This window comes from Lissotriton vulgaris, chromosome 1_1, assembly GCF_964263255.1.
Source record: "Lissotriton vulgaris chromosome 1_1, aLisVul1.2, whole genome shotgun sequence".
Lineage (NCBI taxonomy): Eukaryota > Metazoa > Chordata > Amphibia > Caudata > Salamandridae > Lissotriton > Lissotriton vulgaris.
Genome location: NC_141685.1, coordinates 690179412 through 690193467, shown reverse-complemented (window position 1 = coordinate 690193467; position 14056 = coordinate 690179412). Strand labels below are relative to the sequence as shown.

General features: G+C 43.9%; 1 protein-coding gene across 1 annotated transcript in view; it reads right to left on the bottom strand.

Annotated features, from left to right (window-relative positions):
• Positions 1–14056, bottom strand: part of DPYD (dihydropyrimidine dehydrogenase) — a 3292815-nt gene that overhangs the window by 1490641 nt on the left and 1788118 nt on the right. Inside the window, exon 10 of the mRNA XM_086954704.1 lies at positions 13861–14030. Within this exon, the coding sequence (XP_086810830.1) occupies positions 13861–14030 (170 nt within the window). The remainder of the gene's footprint in view (positions 1–13860; positions 14031–14056) is intronic.

Genomic DNA, 14056 nt, shown 5'->3' with positions numbered 1-14056 from the left:
AGACCGTCACACAGAAAATGGTCCATGGACTTTTATGGGGTGGCTTTGGACTTTGATTTCTGCCTGGGGCTGGAAAGTATTAACAGTCCTATGTATAATAACTGCAATAATTTTCACCTGTTGTGTCTGTATTCAATGCAGCCCAATGATTTGTTCTATGTGTGTCAATGCTTGTATACCAACTAAAAATAATAATACAGAAGTCAAAATGCAGAATGATCTGAAAAAGGAAATAGCTAGTATGATGGCCATTGATATAAGAGATGAATATCTGGCCTTTCCTAGGAAGTCGAATGTCTTCAGCTAATGCTGAAAGGGTCGTCTGTTGTAAATCAGCAGCGATTAGATTAAGCATTAGCAGAAGACAGCTTCGTTTTGACCACTATTGTAACAAATGTGCTGACTCCATCTTGTATTTGCAGCGGCCATTTTATATGCCATATATTGCCATGTGCACGTCATGTGCTTAGTCCTACCTTCTTGTTCACCGCGCCTGGAGTCTGGAGTTTGTATTTTCCAGTTTCATTGCCAACTTCTTCCTAAGGTCTGACGACTCTGTGCAGAGAAGGGCGAATCCTTGCACTAAGTAGGCCTAGCTGAGGTGTGCTTACTACACTGGTAAAGAAAAACTCTTATATTCATTTTTCTCTACTACAAGGCCTATATCTCCCGTAGGATAACATGGGAATAACCTTATTACATTTTATAAGCATCATTTGAAAATAGGAAGATATAACTGGTTCACATTTGGTGTCTCTGAAATCCTAATTTAAAAATTGTAACTTGTAGTGAAGTTAGATTTTCAATTACAATTCTGAAAACGTCACTTTTAGAAATGTGGCATTTTTTTCCTTATCCATTTGGTTCCTGCGGCTTGACTCTGATCATGTAACTTGGTTTATTTGGGCTTTTGTGTATTCACCTAGGCAGCCACAAGCAATGGGTGCTTAGGTGTGACTGAGTGGGCTATCCTGACAGGATGGGAGGGAGCAGCTTGACGGAGCGACACTTACACCTAAATAGGCTGTGTCCTGTCCCCACACAAAGGGCTGCCTACCCCTTGAGTTAGTCTGGAGCCAGGGCTGGCAGGCCATCTGTGCACTTCAAGTGCATACATCTAGATGTTTCTCCCTCAGTTCAAAGGCACAACGTGGATAGAAGAAGGACCTCAGGCACCACCACTTGAGTACACTTCTGGACCTCAGTATGAACTGCTGTGCTGCTGAAAGGAGTGCCAATCCCCTGGAATGCTACTCTGCTGGCCTCCTGCTTTGCTGTGGTGACCTGCTTTCTTCCGCCCTCCTTGATTAAGTAATAAGGACTTTGTTGGACTTGGCGCTTTTTGCAGGATCTTCCCTGAACTTTTTGCCTTCCTCCCAGCCTTTTTCCTGACATGGTGTTGGTGGTTTTAAGACACTGGGCACTTTAGCACTGCTGTTCAGTGTAAAGTGTGTGTGCTCCCTTTGGTAAACATGGTAAGATTGGTCTACACCTGATTGGCATATTTAATTTACCTGTCAGAGCCTTGCAAAGTGGTATCTCAGCTAACTGGGACAGGTAAATTAAATGCTACTGGTGGGCTTGCAGCGCTGATTGTGCCACCTACCAAAGTAGCCTTTGAAACCTGTCTCAGACCTCTGCCATTGCAGGGCCTGTGCGCGCAGTGTTACTGCTGCTGTGACGTGATACCTAAAGTGTGTGCCACATCTGTGACCCCCCTTTTACTGCATGTCCGTCACCCCTAAAGTAGGCACTAGCTAGCCCGATGGGCAGGGTGCATGGTAGGTAAATGGTAGGACATGTACCGTACCTTAGGTGTGTGACATGTCCTGGTAGTGACAAACAGCCATCTTGGTTTCTCACTGCTGTGAGACTGCCCTCTCATAGGAATGTATTGGGGATTTCCTGATAAGTGTTTCAGTGGTAATTCCTGATATGAGAGGAGCAGCGTGGTCAAATTTGGTATGGTCGGAAAAGTAATAATAAATGCTGCCCAATGGTGTGCGCAGATTTATTATCACTATTTTAGAAATGCTAATTTTAGAAGTTGGCATTTCTGTGTGCTATGTCTCTGCCTGCCTGATGTGTATTGCATGTCTGGCTCTGGAGTGACAGGCTGGGGAGGTGTGTGTGGCTCCAGGCAGGTGAGTCAGCGCTAGGCTGAATAGGAGATCTGCATTTGGAGTAGTAGGAGGAGTAGTCCCCTGACCCTGAATAGGTCTGTGCCTGTCTAGGTGAATGCTGGCTCCACCCTCTGTGGTGTGTCTGATGATCAAGCCCCCACCTGACAAAGAGGAAGAGGAGCCCTGTAAATAAAGTGCTCCAATAACCCCCAGAAACAGTTGAGGCTGGTTCCCCCAAGCCCTATGCCAATGCAGACAACGGAAAATGCTGGATATATACTGGAGCTGTGACCCCATGTGTTTGTGCTTTCTTGTGCTCTTGGGGACTTGCTACTGCTGGGCTCCAGGAGTTACCACCACAAGGGACTGCCTCCCTGCAGGAGGGCCCTGTGAGCTGGCCTTCCCGGGCCCAGCTTTGTGTCCCTGAAACTTTGCCTAAATGTCTTGTGAGCGCTGTGTCCTTGTTCTAGGACAGGAGGAGCACTGGTGCCATGCAGCCTTGGGCTGCGAAGGATTTGGAGGGAATCCCGGTGTAGAGATTCCCCTCTGCTGCTGCAGAGGAAGCGGGATCTCACCCCACATGCTGCTGCCTTCATTTGTCCAGCGGGAGCCCACCCCGCATGCTGGTGCCTTCATTTGTCCATTGGGAGCCTACCCCGCATTTGTGCCTCTAATAAAACATAGCGGGAGCCCACTCCGCACTTGTGTGCATGTTGGAGCGGGAGCCTACCTCGCATTGCTAATGCACCAAGGAACTGCCGTGATCGGTGTAACAGAAGTCAGGCACCCCATGCCTGATTATGGGAGGGGCCTGCTGAGTGACAGAGCCTCGCGGGTTCCATTTCCACCTTCCCCCCCACCTCGGAGGAGGAGAAACGAGTCCCCAGAGGTTGCCGGTCCCAAGAGGAAGGCTGGGCAAGGTGAGGAAAGGTCTTGTAAGCAGTGCCTGCCAAGCGGCCTGTCAAGTGTTGGAATCAGCTAAAAGGAGTGGTCCAGTGAGCAGGACCTCCCGATGCACATTGTCGGTGCCTGGAACCAGCAGCGATCCATCCCGGTGAGTGGGGGCAGAGCGGAGCAGTGTTGAAACTCCCTGATGTACCATGGTGCCTGTGCCGATTTCTTCACAGCTGACCCACCCGTTGGAGGGCAGCTGCCACGTGGGGCAATATTGTTTTAGAGTCCCAGTGGGGGACTCAGGAAGCACAACAGTGCCAAAGGTAATTCTCTCAGCTGCACCGCAAGAGCGCGGGCAGCTGCAACATGGGGGACAGTTCTTAAAGGTGATAAGGAAGGGGTGAGACACATCCAACTCTCCTAGGGCATTGCGCATATTGGTGTTTGCTGCATTGGCAGCCAAGGGGCCAGTGAAAGGCCCCAGTTACACCCTGACATTTTGGACATAGGACATTTGAGGCCCAGAGGAAGGCCAGTTGACCTGGGGTCAGTTTGAAAACCTGTAAGCACCGGGATAGCACAAGGCCCTAAAGGAAGGCAAAATTAAGTTATGGCAAAGGTGATGTATGCACCTGGGGAGTGTTACTGTGTTGCACTTCAGTAATGTGAGGTTTGGGCATAAAGCGTTTTATGCCTAATGTTATCACCTAATGTGGTGATGCCTAATGCAAATGTCATGCTATGATGATTTTGGCCCATAGTGATGCAGACATAATGTGTTTATGTTGCAGTTGATAATGCTAAGTACAGTATTGCACCTGTAGTTACTGGTTGTGTTATTTTTGCTACTTGTGATTTCTAATAATTCTAACTGTGGCCTGATTGTTAATGTTAATGTTAATTATAACTTATATAGTGCGTAATCACTAGCATGTCTCTTAGCTTTTGTAGAGAAAACTCAGAGAGCCACAGGAGTCCCAGAACCATGCAGAATAATACTGTAGCCAAGTCTTCCCTAAACATATAAGTCTTAAGACCTTTCCTAAAGGAAAGGAGGGCACAGTCCTTCCGAAGGTTCTCTGATATTTCATTCCAGATTCAGTGAATTAGGACTGAGAATGCTCGGCCACCTTTTGATGCCAGTTTGACTCTTGGAAGGGCCATAAAACCGTGGCCTGATCATGTATATAATCCCCTGTAAATTATTAACGGGTGCCAGTTGGCACAGTGTATATGTGTGATTATGATTCTAATGTGTTTTGGATACTAAAAAGGCTATTTTATATAACATTGTGTGGAGTTTCTTCTGTAGTGTGCTTAGTGTGTTGCGCAAACGCTTTACACATTGCTTCTGGGATAAGCCTGACTGCTCGTGCCAAGCTACCAAGGGGGTGAGCAAGGATTATCTTCGGTGTGTAACTCCCTTGCCCTGACTAGTGTGGTGGTTTCTGTCTGGCTGAGGTGCTTGCCCTAGTCAACCAGAAATCCAATTTCTAACAGACTTGATCTACATCTCTTGAACCCACAACCTACAGTGACTCCAAAGAATAGTGAGCTGGCCTGATCCGAATCCTAAGGTATATAACAGGCTTCCAACAACCTTACATCTACAGCTGGACTCTGCCATCTGTGGGTCCACTCTGCCAAGTAGTGCCACCCCAGTCCTGGAACCTTGGACGTGGATCTAAGGTGCTTACCCGCAGATCAACGTACCTTGTCTGCTGAGCAGCACATCCTCTAGCTGACCCAATGCATCTCCTTACCTGAGGAGTTCATCCTTGAGCAGAACTGTAGCATCACTGTGGTTACATGTTGTGGGAACTTTGCAGAAGGCCTGCATCACCCTCGCATCTTCAGAACTGAGGCATCGCTGACAGCAGGTGCATCTCCTACTCAAGTTCTCAAATCTCTAATCGACCGCAGCTCGATGACACCACCAAAACTCTGCATTGCAGCTTATCTGCTCATTGTAACTGACAGTTTACCCCAACTGCATGACGCATCCTTGATTCCTGGGCTTCTCATTGCAAACTCCGTCAACAGAATCTACAACAACGATGCAAGTGGACCACCCACTGCAGCCTCGCCGCATCTCAGAAGCAATGCATTGCTTCGACTGAGTGACACTTCTTCGCCTAGGATCCACGCAACGCTCTGCAACCAGGGTTTAAGGTACTTTGTTCAGCAGGCCTAACCTGATCCCTGTAGTTGTCCCATGCTCCATTGTGATCGGCCTGAACTTTTGACTTTGTACCAGTCCGGCGTGACCAGATATCATTTGAGAGCGATGTGTGTTTTTTGGTGCAATTTTACCGTAAAACTTTAAAATTCAATATATTTAGTTTGCCTGATTTGCTTTTGTTGTTTTGTTCTTGTTTTATTTATTACAATCCACTCTATGTTTCTAATCTGGTGTGGAATCTTTTTGTGTGTTTTTTATACTGTTTTTACTCTTTTAAAGTGTTGCACAAATACTCCATACATTGCCTCCCAGTTAGGCCTGACTGCTCTGTGCCAAGCTAGTACAGGGTGAGCACAGGTTAATGTGGAGTTTGCTTGCACCTTACCCTGACTTAGATTGTGGTTGCTGCTTGGCCAGGGCTCGTACTGCAGTCAATCAGCAACCCAATTCCTAACATTATTTTTAAACAATGCTTATATGTAGTCCATTCACTGCAGTTACAGTGCTGTTAGACACATGGAAATAATTTACCATCATAACTTGACTGGAGCAATTAATTATTCAGCTTTGATATCATATGTATTGTTTAAGTTTTATGAGCACGTGTATTTTTCTCAGTAAATGCCACCATATCCACTACATGACTTGTGGCCTGTTCTTTCATGGTGTACTCCCTTCTGTTACTACAAATGTTTGGTGTTGTGAAAAACTCAATAGGAGCATTGGAATTCTGAACATTAAAAATATAACTTTTTTTGAAAATGCTAGAATAGCAAATTCGTTTTGGATGATATTTAATTCAACATAGCAACAAAAGCTGTGGTTGCACAGCTATAGAGCCTGACTATAAAAAGTTGTATGGACCTACTTAGTGCTGGAGTCCTCAATGACCCCACCACAGTGCAGAAATACTAAAACAGAAAACACTGCCTCCTTTGCATGCTTGAACTCCAGTGCTTAATTTATAAAAAAAGCCCTTCATGAGAGGCCACAGCAGACTGCACATCTCATTGTCCATGCCAGCGATACCAATGAAGGTACCAACACAACTAGAAACAATTGTACTCCTACAAGTGATACAATTGAGACTATTCTTATGTATTTTGATCTATTAAATACACTTGTTGTGCACATCTCAAACTTAAAATAAAGCGCCACCATGTGTTGGACAGTCACTAGAGCCAGTTCTGACAATTAAATGCCGGTGCACAGCACCAGTAGCCACTGGCTCAAATTAAGCACTAATGAACTACCTGTAAAAAACATGGAAACAAAGACTGGTCCTTCATTCATCAAACTGTGTCTCTGAACACACAGCCCTCCCACCTCTTGAAGTGGGCTACCCTTTTTTTCAAATGTCTATAACGTTTCTCCATTGTTATCTAGGCCCTTAGCTTGGAGCTGGTAGAAAGAGATTACAACATCTACACCTTATGACCAGATGACATTCCAACCTTGTAGAACTGGAGCATTATTGCCCAAGTGGCACATAGTCCTAATTAGTGATTAGAGAAATATCACTACATTGGAGCACGTAAAATAAAGCCTACACCCATTTGGGAGGTATCTTTTTGTGAAGATATCTTGCAATTGTATTTATGTCAGAAAATAATTTTGCTATTGATTTCTGCCACACAACCAAAAAAACTCAGTTCCATTCATAAATACCCTCCTTTAATGTATAATTCATGGGACAAACTCTCTATTGTACCCATATTGGCTCACCATCATCCTAAAATGAACATTCTCAAAATGGAGATTCTCCTTATCTCTCCTACTAGATCCATCTTGCTTCAAAGTTGGTTCAACTCAAATCTGATCTGAATGGCGGCCCTTTTTTCGCGGAATGTGCTAAATGTACAAGCTTCATCTTGACAACTTTTAACCTTCAAACTAATATTAGTGGCACCCTGAGTTGTCTACATTTGATTGAGTGCAGACGTGGACAGCTCACAATGCTACAAATATTGCTAATGATATACAGATTGGCACATGCTGTCATCAACGGAAAGAATAATCAAGGGCACCCCAGCAGGATCTTTGTATGTCTACAGCCAATCAACCAATCCACTTTATTCGATTTTTGTTAAAATCATAAAAGTACAAAAAGACAAATACTGAGACAACAACACATCCTTTAAAAATATTTGGGTCATCTTGAGGTATAATAATTCTACAACAATTTTAAAAAGGCGAATACCCAAGTTACTAATTCATAAAACATTACTGTTGCGATTTACACACAGTCTAGACCAGGACATCTTTTTTTCCTCAAACGGACAGCAGCAACAAGAAAACAACCAACATTAAAAGTATCCCTGGGGTTACTCAGCATTTGGAGATAGAGTAAGACCGGTCTTACATGTATGAAACCCTTACCCCTCAATAATGGCATTATGAACTTCCTTCTAATAACATTGTAATAATCACAAAACATCATAAAATGTAGAGTGTTCTGTACATAAAAATTATCGCAATGGCAGGTTTCAACCTCCTCTGGCTTACACCAGCCCTGGAAATCACCCAACACCAGGTGGATCAAGTTGAAACAGAATCTTGTCAGGAGCTAGCGCTGAAAAGGTTTAGTCACCGTTATTAGGTAAGGTATGTCTACATCCAGTAGAAGAGCAAGAAATAGCAACTTGTAGTGTAGTATCACTTTCTTGAAGCTAATACACTATTTTTCAGTTCAAAATAAGCTTTGAAAGATACTTAGCAAGAGTAGTGATACTTTTCCTCTTTAGGAGAATCATTACAACTGTCAGTTGTAAGAAATAAGCCCTTCATGTGTTGTCAACCTAGTTTTATGTTGCCTTTCACTGGACTCTATTTATGCTGGTTTTAGAACTCTTTGCACTTTGCTGCTTCTAACCAGGAGGACGGTGCCTCAGTCCCTGCTTTAAACATGGTTAACCGCATCGCTGCGGTGGCTTTTCCCGCTGTGTGCGGCAATTTTTAAAAAAGCTGCGTTACATGACGAGCTCAGCTCGTCATCCGCACACGACCACCGTGGCTGATGACGAGCTGAGCTCGTCATCAGCAGCGAAGGGGTTAAATAAGCTCATTTTGAATTGGCACATTTACCTTGCTTATAAACCCCTAGCATATTGAAGACACTTCTGGACTACAGAATCTATTGTGCCATCCAGTACAATGGCAGTGCAAGCATGACTACACGCCTGCCATGTGATGCCTGACTGCTGAAGTGTGAAACATGCATTGTGACTAGTCAAAATAACACTTTTTGACAGATACAGACCTCCTTTTTTTAAATTGGAAAATAGCCCTCTCTGAAAGGACACTCCACACTTTTTGCTTTCTTCCTCCCTTTTTTCTGACCTTTTTTTGTTGGATTTAGGAGTCTGAGCACTTTACCACGGCTGACCATTGCTCAAGTTCCTATGATCTCTCCTCTAAACATGGTATATTTGGTTTACACCTGATTGACATATTTGATTTACTTGTAAATCCCTAGTAAATTGGTATACTATATACTCAGGGTCTGTAAATTAAATGCTACTAGTGGGCCTGCAGCATTAATTGTGCCACCTACAGAAATACCTTTCAAACCTGTCTCAGATCTGCCACTGCAGTGTCTGTGTGTGCACAGTTTACTGCCACTTTGACTTAGCATTTAAAATTACTTGCTAAACTTAAACTCCCCTTTAAAAAACATATAAATAACCCCTAAGGTAGACCCTAAGTAACGCTAAGGGCAGGCTGCTATGTAAGTAAAAGGTAGGACATGTACCTTTATGTTTTGCATGTCCTGGTAGTGACAAACAGCCTATTTTGTTTTTCACTACTGTAAGGCCTACCTCTCTCATAGGCCAGCAATGGGAATTCCTTAATACGGTTAAGCTATAATTTCCGATCAGAGAGGAGTAGCTTTGTCTTGTATGATATGTTTGGAATGGTAATGATAAATCCTCATTACTGAAGTTGAATTTAACATTACTGTTTCAGAATTCCACTTTTAGAAAGTGGACATTTCTCTGTACGTACTGCTCTTTGTGCCTGACAGCCTGTCTCCAATACAAGTCTGTGTTGGGTGACAGCTGCCACACTTTGTGCATTCACTCCTGACAGCCACAAACACAAAAAGGTGAGACTCATCTGCATTCAGAGCACTCATCTGCATTCATCGGCATTCTGATGGGTCATTCTGGGAATGGAAGGAATGGGAGGGGCTGACCCTTACACTTAAGTAGGTAGTGCCCATCCACACACAAAGCACTGGTTTACCCTCCAGGGTTAGCCTGCAGACAGAATTGGGTTGAAAGGAATTTGTGTGTACTTCAGCAACTTCTTTTGAAGTTACCCTCTGCATCAAAGACACTTTTGGGTATAAGTACTGATTCTCTGACACCCTAAAATCAAACACTTCTGGATCTTGAAATGAACCTCTGTCAGAAGAACTGATGTGCTGCTTAAAAGGCTTAACTGGGCCGACTATCCCTACAGATGATGACCAAGCATCACCAATGAGTATATGATATGCATTAGTTTGGACTCACTCACCCGTGCCATAAATCCAATGTATTTGCCATATTCAATTATGTCTGTGAAGAAACTGTCAATGCCGATTTTTGTTGGTGTTTATAAAAAATCAATAAAAATATATAAAAAAAAGACTTAACTGGACTGCTTTTCTACTTGTTTCCCTGCTGCCTGCTGTATGCTGCTATCTGACTCTGCTGAAAGGAATTTGCCTTCCTTCAAAGTGATCTCCAAGGGATCTCTGTCTTGCCTCCTGTTCTTCTGAACTTTCAGAGACACAAAATAGTTTATACTATTCAGCTGTACTCTGCCTTCTGTGAATCCTGCTCTTGCCTGAGGTTCCACCTCCAAACTCCTTGCCTCAGAAGTGGGTTCTACAGGTGTTTCGTAAAAAATCGATGCATTGCATTAACTACATGATGCATCGCTTTTGACCCATCTGCAGCAGCTGCCCAACGACAGCGGTTCCACAGAATGCGTGGCTGGCCAACAACGCACTGCGCTGCTCGACAGCGTATTGCCTTCACTTCAGTGAAGTTAAACAACGATGCAGTGGCCCAACTACATGGAAAAGCTCAATGTATCGAGCCCTCAGCATTGATGCTTTACTCCATCCAAGGTATTTTCTCAGCAGGGCCCTGCATAGGTCCTGTGGCCAGTCAGCCCTCCAATGCAGTCAACCTGAACTTTGGATTTTCAATGATTCCTCACGACCGCAAGTAACATTTTGACCGCTAGTGACTTCAAAGCACTGTTTTTGGATTATTCGAAATTCACATCCCAACTATAATTTATTGGATTTGTTGTTTTGGTCTTATTTTGCTTAGATATATATTCTCTATTTCTCTAACCTGAGTGGAGTTTTTTGTGTTGGATTCATTGTGTTACTGTGTGTGTGTATTGCCCAAATACTTTACACATTACCTTTGTAGATAAGCCTGACTGCTCTGTGTCAAGCTACCAGAAGGTGAGCGCAAGTTCCTGAGTGCATATCTCAATCAACCAGGAATTACATTTCTAACACACACCATCTAGGCCTTGTAGTCCACAAGGCAAGGTGCATGGTATTAAAATGTGAGATAGTTAGAACATTAATATTACCTGGTTCTTACAGTGATAAGACCTGAATTGCTAATTTCACTGTGGCAGGCCTAGTTGTCAAATCTATTAAAACAGAGTGCAGATTAAAATACTAATACTGTTAACTCCAGAAAGGGACTAGTTAGAAAAATAAATAAACCACTATTATTGATAGTTATTAAATAGGATCTTCAATGGAGAAGTTAGAGGTTAAATAAATATTAAGAAAAAGTAACTTTTAGAAAGTTACCCTTTACCCGCCTGACCTACCAGAAAGCTAATTAGCATTAGCCTCCGCATACTCTGAACCTGTGCCTCAGCGTAAAATGAAATATGGAAATACGGAAAGGAGAGTGAGGCGACTTTAGCGTCTTAAGCAGTGTTCCCTGACGAAGGGCAATGTGGTGCCCGAAATGCATTGGATTTTAATAAACATTGCTGTGGACGAACTTCTGCATATATCGTGTTTTGAACTGAGGCCTGGAGGGCACTGTCTGAACATTAGAAACCTAGAAAAATGGCAGAATGAACCCCGTGTGTGGAATTGAGCTGGAATTAGACACAGTCTTGAATAAATATTGAAGGTTGGAAAATATGGATTAAAAATGGTAAAAAATGAAAAAAATGAACTATGGATTAAATTAAGCCAACAGTGGCTAAACAGTGCTGTGCGAGTGGTTTCGGGGCAGCATCAGTTGTCCCACCCTTCTTCAGCGTAAAATGAGGCATGATTGAGTTGCACTAATTTGTATTGAATTTCAACTTCCTCCTGGTAAAGGCTCTGAGCAGCTCAGAAAACATGACTAAGTTCCATTCTGTGTTCGGACTTAGAAACATTTGAAAAAGAAATCTCAAAATCTCCATGGCTCCAGTGGGATCAAACTGGTTCAAATATCTGACCTTTGGTTCCATGGCAATTTGTCTTCTCAAAGTAGGACAAAGCCACTTCCTGTTTTTGGATTTTGAGTCTGATTACGATGTTCGTGGGTCACCCACATCTGCCCCTGCGATCCACCAGCAGCATTACCTTGCGGCAGGTGGAGGAAATGTCCCCTGTGCTTTCGACGGGCATCGGAGGGTCAGTAAATCCTACAATAAGGGCGGTACCTGCTCAGGCACTACTATAGGGACTACTATCTGCCTTTTCTGAAAAAGTGACTTTTGGGGCCTTTAGCGGGCCCCCTTCCTCCCTGGCCTCTCTCTATGGAGCCTGCCAGATGGTGCAGGGATGTTTTCAAAGTGTTTATTTTCTGTTGCAGCGTGTGCTGCATTCCGCAGCACACGCCGTATTAAAAAATCTACACATTGCAACTGCTGTGAAGGTGGTCACATTGTAATCAAGGCAGCAGGATGGCCAACTTCTAGACAGGCGGTCCTGCTTCAGCCATGAAGCCGGTTGGACGGGAGTCGGGTTGGCATTAAAATCAAGTCCTTAGGTTGGACTTAGAAATGTGTTTGTTTGAGCTTTTCTGACTTTCAGACTTCCGCCAGGTCTAATCTTCTTATTATATTCGACGAGGGCAATTGGGGATTGTTGAACCTCTATTTTGTTGCTACCTTCTTCGGGTTTGTTGTTTATGATATCGCAACACACATGGTGTGCATCTTATACAATGTTGTGAGCATAAATGAACCACATAATTATGCAATAGTGCTCTGATATGTGTATGATATAACGTTTGGCAACTGAAAATACAATTAAATTTGTTTTTTAAAAAAAGTTGTCTCCTGCAAATCAAAGCGCATTATGTAACATGCAGATCACAGATTTTTATTTTATGTAGATAGGTAAGTGGATTACTGCTTTGAGCAAAGAGATCCTTTTGCTACCTGGAATTCATGAATTGTAATCCTTCTAGTAGATCACAGTGAGCTATGAAAGGCATGTGGCTCCTACACCTTGTAACACTGACTGAATCGTGTAGCACATCTTGCACATTGATTTGCCCACTTACATGATTTCTTTGGAAAGGATAATGTGTATGTTATGTTAAGCGCTGTAACACTCTGCATTGGTATGAGTAGTGCTATAAAGGAAATAAAATAGGGCTATTTAAATTATTTGTGTAAATACTGGGACAAACAAACACACCTGACATTCTTACAGTGCATGCACTTATATACAGGGAGGGAACAAAGTCAAAAGTATGCATCTCTAAAGTATCTGTGAAGAGATAACAAGATGTGTGCCTTTGTTTCCCCTCTCTTGCATTTACTTTTAAGTGTGAGGTTCCAGACTGCCTCCAGTCAGGATATTCAAACAAAAGGATGCCTGATGGCCCCTTAACTTCTGCCTTTATCTTCGGCTCAGCTGGAGATGAAAAAAGCCCCCTCACCACCTGGACGTTGCTGCTGGGAATGGAAAGCAGACAACGTACAGGCGCTGCTGACCATTTCCTGGTGTATGAAAATTACACCGGGACAAGTTCAGCATATTTCTGTGGGGCCCAACTTCTTAGCAGGGGGGACGGCGTCCACCCTGTGAAAACAGAGGGTGGACGACATGTACCCGTGTGTACCCCCGACTTGTGCCCTGGCTTAGATGTATCCTCCGTCTAGAAGACAACATTTTTCTATTGTTCCTCCAAAGCAGGAAATTATCATTGACGCCAGTTTATCACAATCTCCATTGTAATTGTAACCAAACCATTTCTCTGCTGCAACATGTCCTACAGGGGCGGCCTTAGGCATGTGCAAGCTGTGCACCTGCACAGGGCCACCAAACCCCAGGGGCCGCCACGCCAATATATATCCTTAATATAATAATCCTCTGAGGATGGATACATATTTGCGTGGTGGCCCCTGGCAGGGATTTGGCGGCCTCCGGCTCTGTTCCACTTCCAAACACCATGACCCCCCCCCTTCTTCACTGGCCTTCGCGCCCTGCCCCGCCCGGACCCCTCTTCTGGGGCTCCCTACCTACGCTCCCTGACCAGGGCCACCATGATCCTAGAGCCTCCCCTGTGTCCTAGTTTAAACCTGGCAACAGTAAAGCTTTCCTAAAATGGTGTGCAGGTTATAATTGAGCAACCACACACGATGTGTCCCCAAATCCTTATTTACAAGTCTGACGATAGTTACCTCCTCTGGAACAGCACGGATATTGGTGAATCCTTTTCGGAATACGACAAACACGCGACGTGCCCCACAGCGTAAGGCGGAAGTGGCGCAGTCAAAAGCTGTGTCGCCTGCTCCAAGTACAATCACTGTTCCCTTTATCGACGGCAGCGCAGAGCGGCAGGCACACATCCCTGAATGATAAAAGGGAAAGAAAGAA